This window comes from Pogoniulus pusillus, chromosome 9 (genome assembly GCF_015220805.1).
Source record: "Pogoniulus pusillus isolate bPogPus1 chromosome 9, bPogPus1.pri, whole genome shotgun sequence".
NCBI lineage: Eukaryota > Metazoa > Chordata > Aves > Piciformes > Lybiidae > Pogoniulus > Pogoniulus pusillus.
The window spans coordinates 6,644,131-6,662,421 of record NC_087272.1 but is presented as its reverse complement, the minus strand read 5'-3'; the positions used below and the strand labels follow the sequence as shown (position 1 = coordinate 6,662,421).

The following is an 18,291-nucleotide window of genomic DNA, read 5'->3' as shown; positions in this document are numbered from 1 at the left end:
ATCCAGAAAATGCAGGTTGTCTGCCATAAGACAGCAGACATCCTGGTTTTTCACTCAGTGAAAATATGCATGATACATATGCAAGGCTGCACTACATCACATTTCCCAGTTAAGACTGACCAACAGATTATTTAATAACAGGTGCACTCAGTACTTTTTCATCTAGACTTTGTCCACAAAAAGTGATGATATACACATGACTTGCACAAAGAACCCAACAAAGTACTTTTTCTGAGCCACTACAGAACAATTATCAGGAACATTGTAATCCACAGCTACAGGGAGGAAAACTCAGGCAGCAGGTTCAGGTAAGAAAAGTAAGCACAAAGGAAAAGATGAAGTGGAAAGATTAGTTTAGAAAAAGACAACTAGAAGGATGTAAGGGAACTATAAAAAATACTGTCAGGTCCAAAGGAAATGGACTGAGAATTCTGTCTTGCAAAAGAAGGACAAGTAGATGGCCAGCAAAATTGGTAAGTGTCACAGTCTCAACAGGATTGAAGCAAAGTAATTTCTTCCTGACATCTAGTGTGACAAGGCTTTGGCACAGAAAGCAACTGAAAACTGCAAAATTCAAGCACTCCTTATGAACATAACAAGAGTTTAACAAATCCTCCTAATAAAAGCAGCAGGACTAAACATGCTAACAACAAAATAATATCTTCCTTTATAGCTTATCTCACCATCTATTACAAACCAGAACAATACCATGGGTGCTTGATAGACATGCAGCAAATTATCCATGGGCTACTTACTTCTTAATCAAATAACAGGCCAGCAGCAGGGCTAGATGAGTCTGTGCGTAGCAGTATCTGCAGAACAGTTTTGTATGTGCAAAAGCTTGCCTCACATTAAAGAAGTAAGGAAAGCCAAATCTACTTACTGCTGTCATATATTGCATCTGATATAACAGGATCAAGTTTCCGTGTGAAGCTCCCGTTGCTGTCAGGCAGGAAGGCTGTGAACATGAGGCGCACCACGCTGAGATCCATTTCCTTGGTCTGCTGTACCGCTGCTTGGCGAATGATTTCCCTCTCTCGTTCTGGAACCCGTAAGTAGACAGAAGAATTAACACAGGGGACCCAGAACAAAACAGAAGGAACAAAACCTCGCTACTGAAAGGCACCAACAGTGTCTCTTTTCATTTAGCATCCACTGGCTCTTCTTTTTAAGCAGAGAGCAGAAGCTATTTGCAATACATGACATTTATCTTGCAGTTTTTGCATCAGATGTTATTTAAGGTATGAAGCACACAAAAAAATCAGTGTTTTCTGCTCTCAGTTTATAAAGGCTGTGAAAAGGGGAAAGATAGCCACTAAAGACATCCAAATGCCTAGTAGTAGAGTGACAAAGAGAAGGCTGGCCTCTATACTGTGCTTGAAAGCAATGAGTGTCACAGGTTTTACGGGGATATGGATGAAATGAAGCTGAACACATTGATTCTCAGAAGGGCCCCAAGTATATCACATGGTGCAGTAATATTGCACAACAACTCTCTTTATCGCCTATTAATCAAGATAAAAACTAAATACAGGTGCAGAGGTGAGTGCAGGCACCTAAGAAAGGAAGTTGCTTCACACTCATGTGAGTGCTGACAACAAAGACTCTGTTGTTCAGATTCCCTAAAACATGGCAACAACCTATCACCTCTCAAAGCACACAGCCAAGGCCTTTTTCTGGCTAAGAATCTGTGGGTTTGGAAGCTAAACCTGTTTTCAGCAGGTCTACTAAAACCAGGCCACCACTTCTACATACCAGTCAACTGTCTGTCTCCACATCCATCTGCCTGCAGATGGGCAAGTTCGGGATGCACCAGGAGCCCTGGGTTGTATCCTTTTTTGCAAGCATCTATCATGCGTGCTTCCAGAGTTTCAAACACCTTCTTCTTTGTGACATGAAGGATCCCAAGATTTGCAAACCTGCCAAATTTTGAAGGAGAGAAACATTTTCTTAATGCGTTCTGCCAAACCTGCAGCAGGCAGACTCTCTCTTACCAGAGACACAACTGAAGTCAATGGAAGGACTTGACAGCCTTTCTCTATTGTCTATAGATTCTGTAGCCAATGGAAGGATTTGAGCACAACTAATTCCAGGAAAAAAATCAACCAAATGAACAAAACAAAACAAAACCCCCCAAACCATGCAAAACATGCACCACTACACAACAGCAATCCTATGGGTGCATGGGATTTTCCCACCAAATACTCAGTAATCTATTAGGTTTCAGAATTAACACTGTGGAATCAACTCAAAACTCGTTTGCCAATCTGGTTGGATGCACTTTGTTTGCTGTCTTGGCAATGAAATTCAATATGTCATTGTATATGGCTCTTACACAGAGCAATTGCTCAGAATAAGCTCCATCCATTCAAAAGGGTTGTTTAGCCTGGAGAAGAGGAGGCTCAGGGGTGACCTCACTGCTGTCTACAACTACCTGAAGGGACATTGTAGCCAGGTGGGGGTTGGCCTCTTCTCTCAGTCAACCACCAATAGAACAAAGGGACACAGTCTCAAGTTGTGCCAGAGGCAGTACAGGCTGGATGTTAGGAGGAAGTTCTTGCCAGAGAGAGTGATTGGCATTGGAATGGGCTGCCCAGGGAGGTGGTGGAGTCACTGTCCCTGGAGGTGTTGAAGAAAAGCCTGGCTGAGGCACTTAGAGCCATGGTCTAGTTGACTGGCTAGGGCTGGGTGCTAGGTTGGACTGGATGATCTTGGAGGTCTCTTCCAGCCTGGTTGATTGTATGAAAATTATTTGGATCTAAGCAAACTAAAGAAGCTAAAAACAGTGCAACATTTTGCCAAAGGCATGTTTTAAGCAAGGCCTTGAACATTCAGCAAGACACTTCAGGTATCTATTTAAATGAAAACTTCCATAATACAAGATCTGCTTTTGTAAAATTCTCCTGGCACGTTTAAAAATCAATTAGACCTGGAAGAATGAAAACAAGACAATAACTCAATTTTCAAGTGGGTCAGCTGAGGACAGGAAAGCTGTTTCTAAACATCTGATGAAAAACAAGACAGGTTAGGAAATGAGCCAAACTTTACAAGATGAAAAGGAGCATTTCAAATAAAGCTATTTAAATTGTTGTGCTTGGTAAAGTTAGTGCACTGGGCTTGGACATCAAAAGTTACAGTTTAAAAGAATCTCTCTCAACCTTCTCAGCTTTTAAAACTTCATCTTCTTCACCAACAAAGACATTCTTGAGACCACAGAACTAAATCTCACAGCCAGCATGAAATTTGATCTAAGCCTGAAAATACAGATGCAGACAGAAGCCTCAGCTCCATTTACTGATATAAATGATTATTCTTTTAAATTAAACAAGGAGACCAAATAGCATTTCATTACAATCTTACTAATTTCAACTTTCAAAGTTTGACTCATTTAGTATTTTCATGCTTATACCTGTCTTGCACTAATTTCAAATTCAATCCTAATTTCTTAGAGCTTTTCTCTTCACTGTATTCCTACTGGCAGATTCCAGCCAAAGTAAAATATTGATCAAAATAGTAACAATTTTTTTTCTTCAGTAATTTTACACTCCCTTCTCTTTGATCAAAACTATTTGCATTTGAAAGAATGGGCATATTATACAAATTTGGACTGCACACCAAGAGACTGAATCTGCAAGTTCTAAGTGAAAACTATTTGCTTAAATCTTTAGCTGGCTTCAGGCAGATTCTACAAAGATAAACAGAAACCCCATTTATTTTTCTGTTTAGGACACAACCAACACACAGAGCAGAGCAAGACCACCAATGCACCATTCAGTTGCCTCTCAGCAGTACTTTTGTATTGCTTCTTACAGTGTTCATATTTGATTCCACCTCCCTTAGCCCAGCTTTATGAACCAGTCCATGAGACTTACCCTACAACCATATCTTTAGGTCCTGCATTAACTGTGCATACTCCATCTTCACAGAATTTACCCACCAGGCTGTGAGCATGCAAGTGGACATATTTCCCATTTGTCACCAACTGGACAATTACTTTTGCAGGTCCAACATAATTGCAGATCTGTAAATAAATATGCATTAAAAAAAAATGGATTGTTCAATTGTTTGGAGGTTTGATGGAACAAGTAGTGATTCCAGTTGAGTATTTTCTGTCACCTTACATAGGAGAAGCATGTATCATTTCCTCTTGAAATACAAGTAACAAACTAACAGTGCCAGATCATCACAAAGAAAAGCCAACTAATTTTTTGTAATTAAACTTCATATGCAAACTGTATGAGCAGTGACCAAGAAAATTAAGAAATCAAACAAAGCTAAAAGAAAGCAACCTTTTGTTTCCCAAATCATAAATCTCAGTTTTACATTCTGGCCAGTAGATCTCCTTAAATTTCAATCAGTACACTGAACACAACCATGTGCTGGGCTGCATCAAGAGAAGTGTGGCCAGCAGGGCAAGGGAAGGGATTCTCCCACTTTATTCTGCTCTCATCAGACCCCACCTGGAGTACTGTGTGCAGTTTTGGAGCCCCCAACACAAGAAGGACATGGAACTGTTGGAGTGAGTCCAGAGGAGGCCATGAAGATGCTCAGAAGGCTGGGGCACCTCTCCTGTGAGGACCAGCTATGAGAGTTGGTGTTCTTCAGCCTGCAGAAGGCTTCGAGGAGACCTTATGGTGCCCTTCCAGTATCTGAAGGGGGCCTACAGGAAGGCTGGGGAGGGACTATTGCAAGGTCTTGTAATGACAGGACAAGGGGTAATGGGTCTAAACTGGCATAGGGGAGATTTAAACTAGATGGTAAGAAGTTCTTTGCAGTGAGGATGGTGAGACACTGGAACAGATTGCCCAGGGAGACTGTAGCTGCTTCCTTCCTGGAGGTGTTCAAGGCCAGGTTGGATGATGCCTTAAGCACCCTGTTCTAGTGGGAGGTGACCCTGCCTATGGCGGGGGGTTGGAACTGGATGATCTTTGAGGTCCCTTCCAACCTAAACCATTCTATGATTCTCTGAATGCATAGTACACATTGTTAGGTGTTAGGAAACGTAGAGGAGATGTACTTAACAACATGCCTGGATAATTCTGCTCCATTTGAAAACGATTCTGGCCTCACCAGAATGACTTTTCAAGTGAAGAGTTTTTGAAGTGAGCTACCTCTATATTCGTAGGCATTTTCATCGACACATATCACCTAGTCCAGGAAATATCCCCTTCAGTGTATACAAGGATATTGCTAAATGCCCATCTAAGATTTTGCAGGACTGGGAACTATGACAAATTTGGTGCCAACTCTGAAGGACTTTTGCCTTTCCCCCCTTCCATTACAGTCACGGTTTGAGCCTGGGTGCCTTTAAGAACCACAAAGTCGAGGACCTCCAGGAGGTCCAGAGCATCCAAGGGTACACAGGAAATTGTCATCTTTTGTTACTGCATTCCCCAAAGTCCTTAATCTCTACAAAACTGTCTGCAGAGTGAGTTTCTTCCCCTTTTCCCCTCCCTCTCTGCTGCCAGGAGGACGCACAGGCTGTTATCTCTCTGCAGTGGAGGTTCAGCCTCAGCAACGCTGCCAGTTGGGGCCTGGAGCTGCCAAACTGAATATTAGCTCCATCACATGGGTTTGGTATGGAGGGAGGTTTGTGGAAGAGAGAGGCACAGTATGGAGTGGGGGCATTTGGGCCTGGTTTTGGAGGGAGGTTTGTGGAAGCTTTGGAGAATTGTAGCCTATGGATTTGTTTGTACTTTATATGCTTTGTACCGTTCCATGTAGTTATGAACAGCATTTCCATTTAAGCTTTCTAATTCTATCCAATCCTGATGTGTTTTGTTCAACTGCTTTGAGAAGAGTTAAAGAGCCTGCCTAGCTCCTTCAACCAAGACACAGACACTCTTTAATAGCTTTTAACATTGTGCTGTCAAGTAATGCCTCAAAACCAAAGTTAACATTACTAATAACATAACCTACTGGTATGTTATTTGCTTTACATGGGATTACTTAGAACTTTATTTTCTCTCCTCACAAGTAAACCTCTCCAAGTCACTTATGGGTTATGAACCACTTTCATATTATGCTGAATATAAAATTAATTACCCCACCTTTTAAAAAAGGCAAACATTACCTTCCCTTCCAATTCACTTAATTAACCCTTTTATCAATGTTGGGGTTTTTTCCCTCCTCCTCTATTTTTTCTTTTAATTTGCCTTGAGCAAACTTCTTTGTGTTACAGCAGCTCAGAGATCTAATCAACTAAAGTATTAAAGGCTCATGATAAACACTAAAGTGATTAATTAGTGATGAACTGAATACTTAAGGTTATATTGTTGATAGAACGCTGATAACCAAGGGATTGCCGTGATTCTGCCACATTACTAAGTCATCCTAGCTCCCTTCACTCCAGTAAACCCCTCTCTTGAACCCATTCCATCACAGCTGAAACACTCTGCCTATGTACAACCTATGCCCTCCTCATCTTCCCATTCACAGCTAAAAGCAAAAACACATTCCAAATACAAAAAAGCTGTTCCAGGAGAAACAGGTGTGCAGAACTCCCCTCGTTACACACTGCCTGCTAGCTAACTACTGTATTAATGTGTGGTGGAGTACACCATCCCTGGAGGTGTCCAAAAAAAGCCTGGATGAGGCACTTAGTGCCATGGTCTAGTTGAGTGGACAGGGCTGGGTGGTAGTTTGGACTGGATGATCTTGGTGGTCTCTTCCAACCTGGCTGATTCTGTGATTTTACAAGCAGCAGTTTCTAAAACACGGGCTACTCATGCTTCCCTCCTGTTTGCAAACAGCAATCCCTCCTCAATCAAAACAATAGAGATGAAGAACAATCACTGCTTCACCACTTTCATCACCCACCAGCAGTAAGAAAATGCAAGGACCCCTGTAAAGTCACATGAAAATAAAGGTGACTGCGTTTGGTGCTACATGTCACCACCACACTGCAATTAACTTTCTGAGGGGCAGGGGAGAGCTTTACATTTTTTTTGTTTCACCTCTCACAAAACAAGCCTCTCCCTGATATGAAGTTCCCAGCACATCTGTAGCATTATATTCATTATGAGTAACATGCACACTCTGGTATCACATTAGGAAAGTTCAAGACAATCCATCAGCTGTAGAAACCACAGTGAAACTGTAGGCAGGACTGCTGCACGTCAAGGACTTTCCAGCCTCTGAAAGCAGAACATACAACTACAGTGGTAACCAGATTGCAATCTCCCCTGTTAGTCAGCTCATCATGATTTTTACAGCATCTCTCAGGGGAAGGAGTTCTTCAAATGTAATACCTTATGTAGGTCACCGTGCAAGAAAGGACTGCTTTGGTCATCCAGCCCGATGTTGTAATTTGCAAAGGCTACAGAATGCCCCTCAGTCTACTTCTTAAAGGCAGACTTTCTCACTTGGTTTTGAGATATGCAGGTGATGCTGGTGCCCATCAAAACAACCTCAGTGGTTAAATATCCTGAAATTATTTGCCAGTGTCTAAGATACACAAACATCCATCACCTTTGAGTAAGAACTTTTTAAATGCTGTCAAAGGCATGAAAAGGTAGACAGTACATTACATTGCTGAATCTACAGAAGGATTAGAGTGTTGACACAAAACCACACTCAGTATGAGAGGGAGATAGCACATGGGTGCTGTACTGCTCAAAATCAGAGCTGTGACCTGAAAAATTACTGAACTGCAAATTAAAGACAGAGGAGAAAAAGAAAGTAAGGGGTTCCTGGGAAGAACGTAGCTGTAACTTGACTATATCCTGTATTGAAGCAGCATTCAATTGATCTCATCTGATAAAATTAAAATGCTGCAGGCTCACATTTATCTGCTGTTCCTACTTGAGGGAGATTCGGCTGATTACAAGGAGCCTGTGTACTTGAAGTCGAGTCAATTTCAATTCCAGAGTTTAAAGTTTTTTAAGTCATTTCACATCCTCCTGCAATCCAGACCCTGGTCATTTTTTCACAGTTTTCAAAACGCCACAAAAACTTTGTAAGAACCTTTTCCTACTTCAAAGATGTTTTTTTCCCCCCACTATTCTTACATCAAGCAAGAAGTGAAACCAACTGCTCAACGACAGAAAGCAAACGATGGAAAAAAAACATGTCAAGTCTGCAAAGCCAATACCTATTTCTGTTTCTAATCACAACTATAGTTCCAATCCTGCCTAATCCTTCAGAGTGTGACTAGCATTGTCCTCAATATGCATGTTCAGAACATGTTCTGAAGCATTCCAGGCATCACTCACTCTCTAAATAGCATGTTTTCAGAGCAGCATCTTGGGTTTTTTCCCAGTTGCTAGTTTAAGAGAAAAATATTTCAGAAGTACTACAAATAATTTGCTTACTTAGAAGTCTAAGAATAAGCAATGTAATTTAAAATCAATGGGAGATGAAGATCTTCTAATCCTCTGAATATAAGGTCACTCTCATACTAAAAACAGAGTTAGATGCTCTGCTTTAGGAGCCCAACTAAAGGGACTTGGTAGTCCATATTCACACAAATTAACCAAAGCAGTAAAACCCACAAATATCACTGAATTTAGCTCAGTACAGGTTTTTAGGATGCATAAAGATTTATAACAAAACCCTTGTTCATTCCTGTCTCTTGTTTATTCCTTAATTCAGATGTTAAATGCAGTTTTACCTTGTAATCTGTAATTACATTGCAATTTAATTCTTAGGGGGTGGCGTGGTGTAGGGAGACAAACACAACAAACTAAGCTGCTCCTTTCTTCATCAAAAAGGCTCATCAACAAAGTAACTTCACTACTATTCCATAAATTCCCCTCCTGAATTTGAGGTATGTGCTGAAATCCCCAATTTCAATAAGAATGCTTATCTCTGAATTGAGGTGTAATTTAGGATAGCCCCAGGACATGACTGGCTGGGCAGTTCTATTCTCCTGCATCTGGGTTCAGGGCTGCCTATCTGATAAGCAGCTTCCACTCACAAGCTGAACTGCACAAACTCTGTCCAAACGTTAGCAAAGATATTGTGCTCATCAGCCCTAGCACACCTCTGAGCAACTGGTCACCCAGTTTCTTGGCTGCAGCTGATTTACATCCAGCTCACAGAGAACAGGCAACTCGAGTCTGTAGTCACCCCCAGAGATTTTCTCCCGAGGAGATGACGATTTAGCTCACTTCCTTCACATCACTATTTGCAGCCAATTCTTATCACAGACAAAACTGGATCAAGTACTTCAGAGTAAAAGTTGAACATGCCTACAGTAACATCATATGTAAGATCAGGACACACGTGGTAAACATGTAAGGAGGCCAGTGGACATTTTCTGTGCAAGTTCCCATAGTTTTTCAAACCCACAGAAATAAGCAAATTATTAATAAGACAGTTAAGTAACCTAATTCAAGACAATCATTCTTTCTTTTTAGACTATTGTTTTTTTCCCCCCCTCTGGACAAAAAGCTAATGATATAAGCTACTTAGAAGCTTTGGTTTCAACTGTTCCAGATAGCTAATTTGTCCTGTGTTGTCTTACACTGCTACTTAGAAGCTTTGGTTTCAACTGTTCCAGATAGCTAATTTGTCCTGTGTTGTCTTACACTGAACAGATGAAAATTGATTTTAAATTAATACTTTTAGGTAGCTTTGTAGCATAATAATGAAAAATGTCCTTAAATGTGACTTCATTACAACACGTTCAGTGTCTACAACTTCTCTGCTCACTAAGTTACATCCTCCAAAAAACACATTTTGTGTGTTAGGATTACAGTTAGCAAAGACAGGGTTAAAGGAATATCATTCCATAAACCAGAAAAAAATAATCTCATTTTTGATATTACAGAAAAATACTACTGTTATCCAGATTGTTATCTAGCCATGACTGTGCCAAGAAAACAAGAGGTTTAAAAATCAATCCTGCCTTACTGGCCAGCACACATTTGTCTTAAGTGTAAAGACTGACACTGCAGATCTGCTACACCAACTCCTGATCTACACCATCTCCTAATACACTACACATGAGGTGGCTGAATGTGTCACTAATTACAAAAACATTTTGCTTGGAGACATGAAAGTCTCCAGTGCTCCAGTTTTCCAATGAAGATACCTCTTGGTGTGTTCCAGCTACAAGGATAAAGGTGAAGAGTCCATGTTAAGCAAGAGCTCACATCAGATAAATGTGTTTTATTTCGACTTTCAATCCACAATCCTAAGAAGAGGGACTAGAGAAGCTACAATTCCTTTTTTGTGCCCTGAAGAGATCTGTATTCTGGACATCCCATGGAAGCTAATGGTAAATTACATCATCCTTCTATGCAGAGTTGGCAAAGCAGAAGAGAGATCTCAGTGAGAGCTACACTGATGACACCACAGCCGAGGTTTAAAGAGCTGTCACAAACCCTCCCTTTTACAGTACAGCCAAAGCTCATGCTACTATCCCTTCATAGCAATGTGATCAACTAATGGAGGTTCTATGGTGAAAGTCAGGGCATAAGAAAAATAATAACAAAACCAAAGAAATCCCAGTGTGAGGACGGCAAAAAAAGCAGTCTTCAATTGTGCTCATCTCAGCTATGACAAGGTGAGCACCTTTTGACAAAACACAGAAGAGGCTTACAGGAAAAGGTGTGAAACACTTCTGTCTTTACTGGCACCACTTGAATCAAGAACAGGCACTAACAAGCAATGGCCTTGAGGAATTTAATGTTGTGTTCCCTTGCCAGCCTCTCCCAGCAGGTGTTGCCATAGGAGGATCTGAACCAGAAAAAAAAACCCAGATGCACACAGTAGGACCATAAGAAGGGAGGGGAAGGGACACACACACACGTGTGTGGGGAATCTTTAGATGAAAATACAAATCTGATGATCAATGAAAAGAGGTTTGATGGAAAGCCAAACAACATTTTGCTGTGTAGTTTACTCAGGGATAAATTCCATTTCCTGTATAACTCCTCATTGCTTATCAACTTGTCATGCTATTCAGCAAACCACTGCTTTATAAAGTATCATTTTCATGACTATCAATACAGATTGGAATCCAAATGTCTGGCTCCACTGAAGTAAATTGGTTTATACCTTAACATACCAGTGAACATTCATTCACTGATTCATCTTCACTGTACAGGGTTAACCCTCCAGGAGGAGTGACCTTGAACCTGACCCTAGGTGGTCTTGACCCCTCCCCAGGGATGGGTATGAACAGGTCATGGTTAGCTCACTCCCTCTTCCTCTCTAAAAGTCTATAAAAGCAGGGGGAGCTTCCTGTTTCTCTCTCTGTGCTCCCTGCCTCCCTGCTTACCACCATCACCATCCTGTTCCTGGTTCTCTTTGTTTCACCACGTGGCCATCACCCACGAGGCAGACAAACCCCTTACCATCAAAAATCTGGTTGTATTTACTCATTTTGTATTTGTTTTTCCCCTTCCCTACACCTTTGTAACTTCCCTACTTTCAGATACCTTTTTAATTTAGTGTTACACTTTTTTCTTCTTTTTAACTTCCACATCAGAGTGAGATTATTTATTTGGGTGTGCTTTCCTCTCTCTACATCTAATTTTATTTCTTTCGGGAAAGAAGGGGGAAGAGGAAAGGGCACTCTAAAAAAAATGGCTATTGGTTCTATCAAATATATTTGAGTCTCAGAACAGAGACATTTACCAACACAAGAAAGGGAAAAAAGGGAAAGCAAAGAGGGAAGCAAGTAGACCCCTTGCCTAGGCTAGCAATTTTTCAAAGGAGTTTTACAAGAGTGTCAGGACTTAGCTTTCCCAGCCTCTTCTCAGTTTGCGAGACTAACACCCTAGGCTATCTCAGCCAATGCTGATTGTTTTCCATTGAGTCATGCTCACACTGATTCATTACAGAGATGTAACTGTTCCAAACTCCAGCCTTTCTCAAGAACTGCAGAAAAACTACAGGCATACTGCAGAGAAAGCTAAGGAGTGGCACACATCAAGACAGAGGCCGACTGATTGCCACTCTTCCCACCCCATCCACTAAAGGGGAGAGTAAGAGATAAAACCAGAATTACAATATATGAAGAGATAACACCATAATTAAAATGTTAACCACACTCCTCATGAGACAGTCTCTAGTACAACAGTTCAAAGAGGTAATGCAATACTAAGACATAATTAAGTTTAAAAAAAGAAGCTGCATCTTTTCCCCACTTCCATCGAAAGAGAATTTGCTGCAAGAACTGCAGGCAAAGACAGTTCTCTAATCCTAGAATGATTAATCACAGCTGTTACAATCTTCATATTGTGCTAGCACAGAATGTTTTGAATTTTTTCCAGGGAAAAATAAAGCCCCCCCCCCCAAAAAAAATATTCAGTGAACATCTACACAGAATGCTGCTCTTACTGAGATGACATTTCTTTAGGTCAACAAAAAACAAGTCCTTAAGAACTAAGTATCTTAGAGATGCTGAATGAAAAATGACATAAACAGAAAAAGCAGGGAAATTTGGTAAATACCATCCTAGACTGAAGTGGAAGAAATGACCTGATTTGTGCTTTGCAGTATGTTAGAAGCGGAGTAACACAGCAGCTCAGGCCTCGCTTTATGCCAAAATGGCACCTTAAGGAAGAGCTCTACTGGGCAGTGAGGTTGTAGATGCAGGAAAGCTTATGGCTCAACTGCTCCACACAAATACAGCAACAAAGTTATCTCCACAAATCTGAAAACATCTTCCTTTTCAAAATGATTTTGAAAGCTGGAATTGAAATGTGCTCAGTTTCCAGTAGTTTCCTACTAATTGAGGTTGCTGTGCAGTAAGGTCCTATACACATACAAATGACACTAACATTCACACTGCACCAATTAATGATTTCTGTACTTACTTTGACCTGAGGGAAGGATTTCTTGTTCTTTTCACTAGAGGCACCAGGAAGTCCACCATGTGAAGGTCCTTCACATACATATCGGAAGCGAAACCCTCTCTGTGGAAATAAAGGAAAAGAAACTTGAAAGCTGTTTAGAAACAAAACTGAAAAACAAACACACAACACAGCACACTCACTACCATGGCTTGCCCAAATAGCCCACAAACAGAAAAGCTACAACTGCTCATTCCTTAAATACTGTCTGAGTGCTGGCTAATGAAGCACTGCTGAATTACAGCCCTGCAGAAACTTCTATTCTCACTCTTACACACAGCAGCAACCTTTTTTCTTTCACTAAGTGAAGGTACTTTGATGCAGAGACCTAATTACACTTTCAAAACAAGAGAGAAATTAAACATTAGAGAATGCAAGAGCAGATACTCCCTTCCACAACTACTGCTAGGTAGAGAGAACTAAAGCAAATAACCAAGGAAGTCCAAAGCATCATAAAGAAAAGAACAGAGATGAAACGAATGTGCTTTCTCCTTTTGGCAAGAACAGGTGAAAGCTTCATCCTCAAACTGAGTTCAAAAACAGCCCAAAAACTTCAGGGAACTTTGAATGGTTGGGTTTTAACCTCAGCTACATAGATAGGTAACTGAACATGCTTTAGGGGCCTGTAAAACACTAGTAACCACCCCAGTGCACAGCTATCCATTTACTCGATTAACATCTCCTTTCCAGGGTAATCCATAAGGCACAAAAGGTGCAACTTGTAAGCAAATGTGTTTGGCAGCTCTAACTCAACTTAATTAATACCTGAAGGGGGCTTACAAGAAAGGAAGGGACTTTTTACAGGGGCTTGCAGTCATAGAATGAGAGGGAATGGATTGAAGCTTGAGGAAGGTAGATTTAGACTAGAACAGGTTGCCCAAGGAAGTTGTGGATGTGCCCTCCCTGAAGTTGTTCAAGGCCAGGTTGGAGCAACCTGGTCTAGCAGAAGGTGCCCTTGCCCATGGCAAGGAGGTTGGAATCCAAACCATTCTATGATTTTACAATATTATTTTATGTGGCCTCCAACTGCCAATACTTTCAGATCTACTCCCCAGTCCTGCAACTTCTGGCAAAATATATAGCTCCCAGTGTCTGTCCAAACAGCTCTAGTAAATGTTGTGCCCTCTGTAGAGAATCATCATTCAGCTTCCTTCTAATAACAGTCAACTCTGAATTCAAAGTCTGTATTAGCTGACAGTGGATGACAGCTCAAAAATTACTCTGGAATCGCTAGCTTCAATACCCATCTCACTAAAGCCTTTTTGGTCTAAGAATACAGGTAAAGATCTGACTTTTCCAGTTACCAACAAGACAATGTAATTTGTCCTTAAGCATGTACTTGCCCTCCTATGGTGAACTGTGTGACTGAAGTGCTCAACTATGATGAGCTGTGGCAAAATGAAGTTGCTGTAAAAGCAAAGTGACCTCTGCAGAGAAGACATAACAGAAAATCCAGTCCTCTCTACCTCCATGCCTTCAATTCAACAGAGCCACTCATCACCTGTGTGGCATTCCCCAGTCTGTTGCTCTTGCTATCCTAGGTATGTTTTCATGTGCCACAGTCTTACTACCCCCAGCTGTCACTTTGCTCCAAGTACTCCAAGATCAAAAGTACTGCACTGTGCTGATGGATCATCCTCATTACCCTGTCATAAACCGTTGCTCAGCTTGCCACATGAATACACCACTACAGGAGCTTCAAGCTCACAGCTGTCAACTAGGAGGGCTGGTTAGTTTCTGTCCCTGTTTGACTCAGGAAGTTTGTTTTTCCTTTGCAGGGCATGGTTAAATATTTGCAAAGTGAAGTGATGTAGATGTCATTTGAGACATGTTTAAAAGATCTTCCAGTAAAGCGATTATGAGCAAGCTTACTGATGCCTGTTGGTAAGCCACACATGGAAACAGTGGCTTCTCCCGAGGCACTGCACACTGTAGGCTCCAACAAGCAAAGGCACAGCCTAATCTGGGATGAACCAAACCAATGAAGAGGCAGTATATTCTTCCAAGAGTTCACACTACACTGCTGTTTCACCTACAACCATGAAACGTCCCTATTCCTAGGGAAAGCTCAGGCACAAAAATGTCTTTGCTGTGAAGTCAGAACAAATGTTCTCTACCAATTGCTAGCAGAAAGGCTGGATTGCAGCATGCTTCTGCAGAAGACCAAGAAGAGGATGTGTGCTAGTTTGAAGCTAGCTAGAATGTTTTGGCGAGAAGAATTAGATTACAGGTTGTGAAAGGGAAACAATGGTGATGTCTACTGCACTCACAGGCTTGCTGAGATGTATAAGAACAAGAATTCAAACACAGATAATGCAGATGCTGTCTGGGCTTTGGGCTGCATTTCACTCTCTAACCTAACCTGTCATCTTTGTGACTAATCCACCTGCTTCCTAACCCTCCTGTCCGATGCTCCATTCTTCCTTGGGCACAAGTCAACGTCTGGGGTAAGGTAGAGAGGGGTGGGAGAAGGTGGAAGGGCAGTTGTGAGCTCCTCCTGGGGACTCAGGTTTCTGGGAGGGCTGTTGTGTTTCTGTATTACCTTTTAACCTTGTATATTTCTGTATATAACTGTATATGTTATAAATATCTGCTTGTATATTGTACTAAGCTGTAAATATAAAGCTTCATTCAATTTCCAGAGCCACTGAGTCTAGTCTGGGTGACTTTTCAAAGTGTGGGGGTGCAGGTAACACCCAAACCATCACAGGGTGAGACAGGTTCCAGTCACTCGTCCTCTGTCTACTTAACAGCTTCGTAAGGTGGGATTTTATGCAACTGACTGGGAAAGGCAGGAAAGAGCTCTCTGTGTTGTGATAGCTTCAGGAGGACTACTGTAATTGCTGATGTCACCAGCTAAAAGGGAGCAGTACCCTGGCATATCTCAAGACAATCTTCACCCAGCAACTACTTTGTACATCAGTTGCATGAAAATTAACCAGTGCATTGGGATTACTTTCGGTACCACCAGAGGAGCCTAAGTGAGATCTGCTACACAGTAGCAAAAAAAATACTCAAACATAACTTTGTTTATTGTCATTTCTCTTGGGTTATCCAAAACAGCCAACTGCCACATCTACAATCTCTAAGGACAACAGAATTCCCTTAGAATAATCAAGCACAAGGCAAAAGTTTCTGCAACTTGGGAACAAAATGAAATGGCTTTGTTTTTTCTGTCATGTGTTTCACGGAAGATGAAACAAGTTCTAAAATCTTCCATGTATGTTTGTATCACAACACTGAGGTACTGTAAGCGTCTAGACTTCTTTTATTTTAAACTCTCAGGGTTTTTAGAAGTCTTATGACACTTCCAGAGAGATACAGAGATAAAAACAGAACAAAACAGGAAACGATTTAACTACAAAAGCGAGAGGAAAAACTGCTCATGGTTAAGTGCTGCATTTGTTAGGAAAGTTCTAAAGTCTTTGGTACATTTTTTTTCCTGATCCCAAGCCATCCCTTTAGTCAAAGCTGAGTACAGCAACACTGCTGAATGCAGCAACCTTTAAGATTAACAAAATGCAGTGTTCTTACCTGTTTGGGCTGTTCTATGATTTGAAGATACGGTCCATCTGCTAATAGAAAAGAAAGAAAAGTCAGTAGAAATTATATTGCTACTACTATGACATACAAATTGCAGGGCTAAAATTGATGCCCTTGGGTATCTTGAGAGAAGAAATTTTGAAGTCCCCAAGCGTCTTCAGAACTGAAATAGCTAATTTAATCGCTCGGCAGTCTGTCATTTCCAACATTCCCGAAGACCAGTGGAGTAAGAACAGAGGGATTAACTCAGAAAAGTTAATTTTAGCTCAGAGGGCCTAAATGGGCAACTCTGATCACTCAGTTAACACTCGCAAGAGTAGGAACAAGATCCTCCCCTTGCCGCTGACAAGCAGCCTGGCCTTCCTGAGCTAAGGTTAACTTTTGTATTCAACCCCCTCAGGCTCTGAAGACTCTACTCATAAGCTTTTGGCCCTAGGGCTTCCTACTGAATAGCTGCTTTTGAAAGTCTAGAGACAACCAATGGGAAGCTCTGAGGTATGGGAATCCAGGAGGAATTTAAGCTGTCTCAACATGCCTTAACAGTCAGAACTGCTTAAAAAAACCCACCCTGGTATTGAGAAGGCTGAACAATTTACATTCCTTTAACAATTTCAGATACACTTTGAAATATGCTGTTCTGCTGTGCCTCAAAAAGCACTGAGCATGCTTTGTTTGACTACAGATGCAGACTCTATACTGAGATCCATTTTTGAGTATGATGCCAATATACAGGATTAGGTTATAATAAAATTGTGGTTTGTGTCTTTCAAAGGAGGTTTCCATAAAAAAAACTTTCAGTCTTGCATCACTTCCTGAACGCTGGCTAAGGTCATACTATAAACCTCATTCAAATGTCACCAGTTTAAATAGCTTTTAGGCAGACCCTATATCCAGTAAGAACTTGGTGCCACCAGAATTGACAATTCATCATCTGATCAAAGCTTAGCTCCAGCTCTGATTGCTAATTTATATGGAGAAGGGAAGTTCTCCAGGTGGATGATTATGAAATAATTCTTAAAATGCAAGCTGTACTCGAGTCCAAAAACAACAGTTCTGTGTGACATTATTTCTTCCCTGCCTCTTGCTAAGCAGAGAAGACTCAGATTTCAAAGCTAAAACTTCAACTGTTATCAAAGCAGACTCCAAATGATAGCTTCATTGTGAACACCCACATGATATTTTGACAGCTATATTCCTGATGGAATTACACATCATCACTTAATGCTCTATGGAAGGTGGTAATGCTAAGGAGCCCAGCAAGCTCAGAGACACAAGCAATCTCCACAGCAGAAAAGCCACAGCTATGTGGCAGAGCCTGCAAGCATACGAAGCTTGTCATGCCCTGCCAACATCCAGGTGTGATCTGCCTCTGAACAACTGCACCATCTGCAAGCACCATGCCATACAGCCACTACTAAGTAGTACTCAGCTTCTGCAGGGAGCTGTATGCTTGCATCAACCTTAATTTGCCAATATACCTAAAGTTCACTGACAAGTAAAAATTATTTCTAGTTTGTACTATGACTACACGCATTTTTCTCAGCTCCTCAATACAGCTTCACCATAACAAAACAGACTTTCAAGTCTTTAATCAACACAGGTCTTAAACAAGCTTGTCTGAAAATGGAAGTTTTGATAAATAGGCTTATAGAGGGAATTACTACTTTGCTGTTAAAACTATCTGAATCAGCTTCCTGCCAAAGCTATATTGTGAATGTCAGTCACAACAATTTCACATAGAAAGATCATTTATTTCTCAAGTTCAACACTCTCCTTGTGAAAAAGTAATTAAAATCTTGAAGTCATGCAAAAAAATCCTGACATCAAGCAAAGAAACTGCCTCCTGAACACATACATATCCTCCCACATTAGAAAGCACAAAACGAAGTTTGGACTTCAGAAACTTTAAGGCTGATTTACATTTGGTGTGGTTTTATGTTTC

The 18,291-nt window shown here is 41.0% G+C and overlaps 1 protein-coding gene across 2 annotated transcripts in view; it reads right to left on the bottom strand.

Moving 5' to 3' along the window:
- NFKB1 (nuclear factor kappa B subunit 1) overlaps positions 1-18,291 on the bottom strand; it is a 66,205-nt gene that overhangs the window by 25,753 nt on the left and 22,161 nt on the right. The window contains exons 4-8 of one of the 2 annotated variants that reach the window (XM_064148409.1): positions 16,341-16,378; positions 12,771-12,869; positions 3,873-4,021; positions 1,756-1,919; positions 884-1,042 (exon numbers count right to left, since the gene is read on the bottom strand). In XM_064148409.1, coding sequence (XP_064004479.1) covers positions 884-1,042; positions 1,756-1,919; positions 3,873-4,021; positions 12,771-12,869; positions 16,341-16,378 — 609 coding nt within the window. Of the gene's footprint in view, positions 1-883; positions 1,043-1,755; positions 1,920-3,872; positions 4,022-12,770; positions 12,870-16,340; positions 16,382-18,291 lie in introns of both variants that reach the window. The other variant, XM_064148410.1, reaches the window with a different exon arrangement.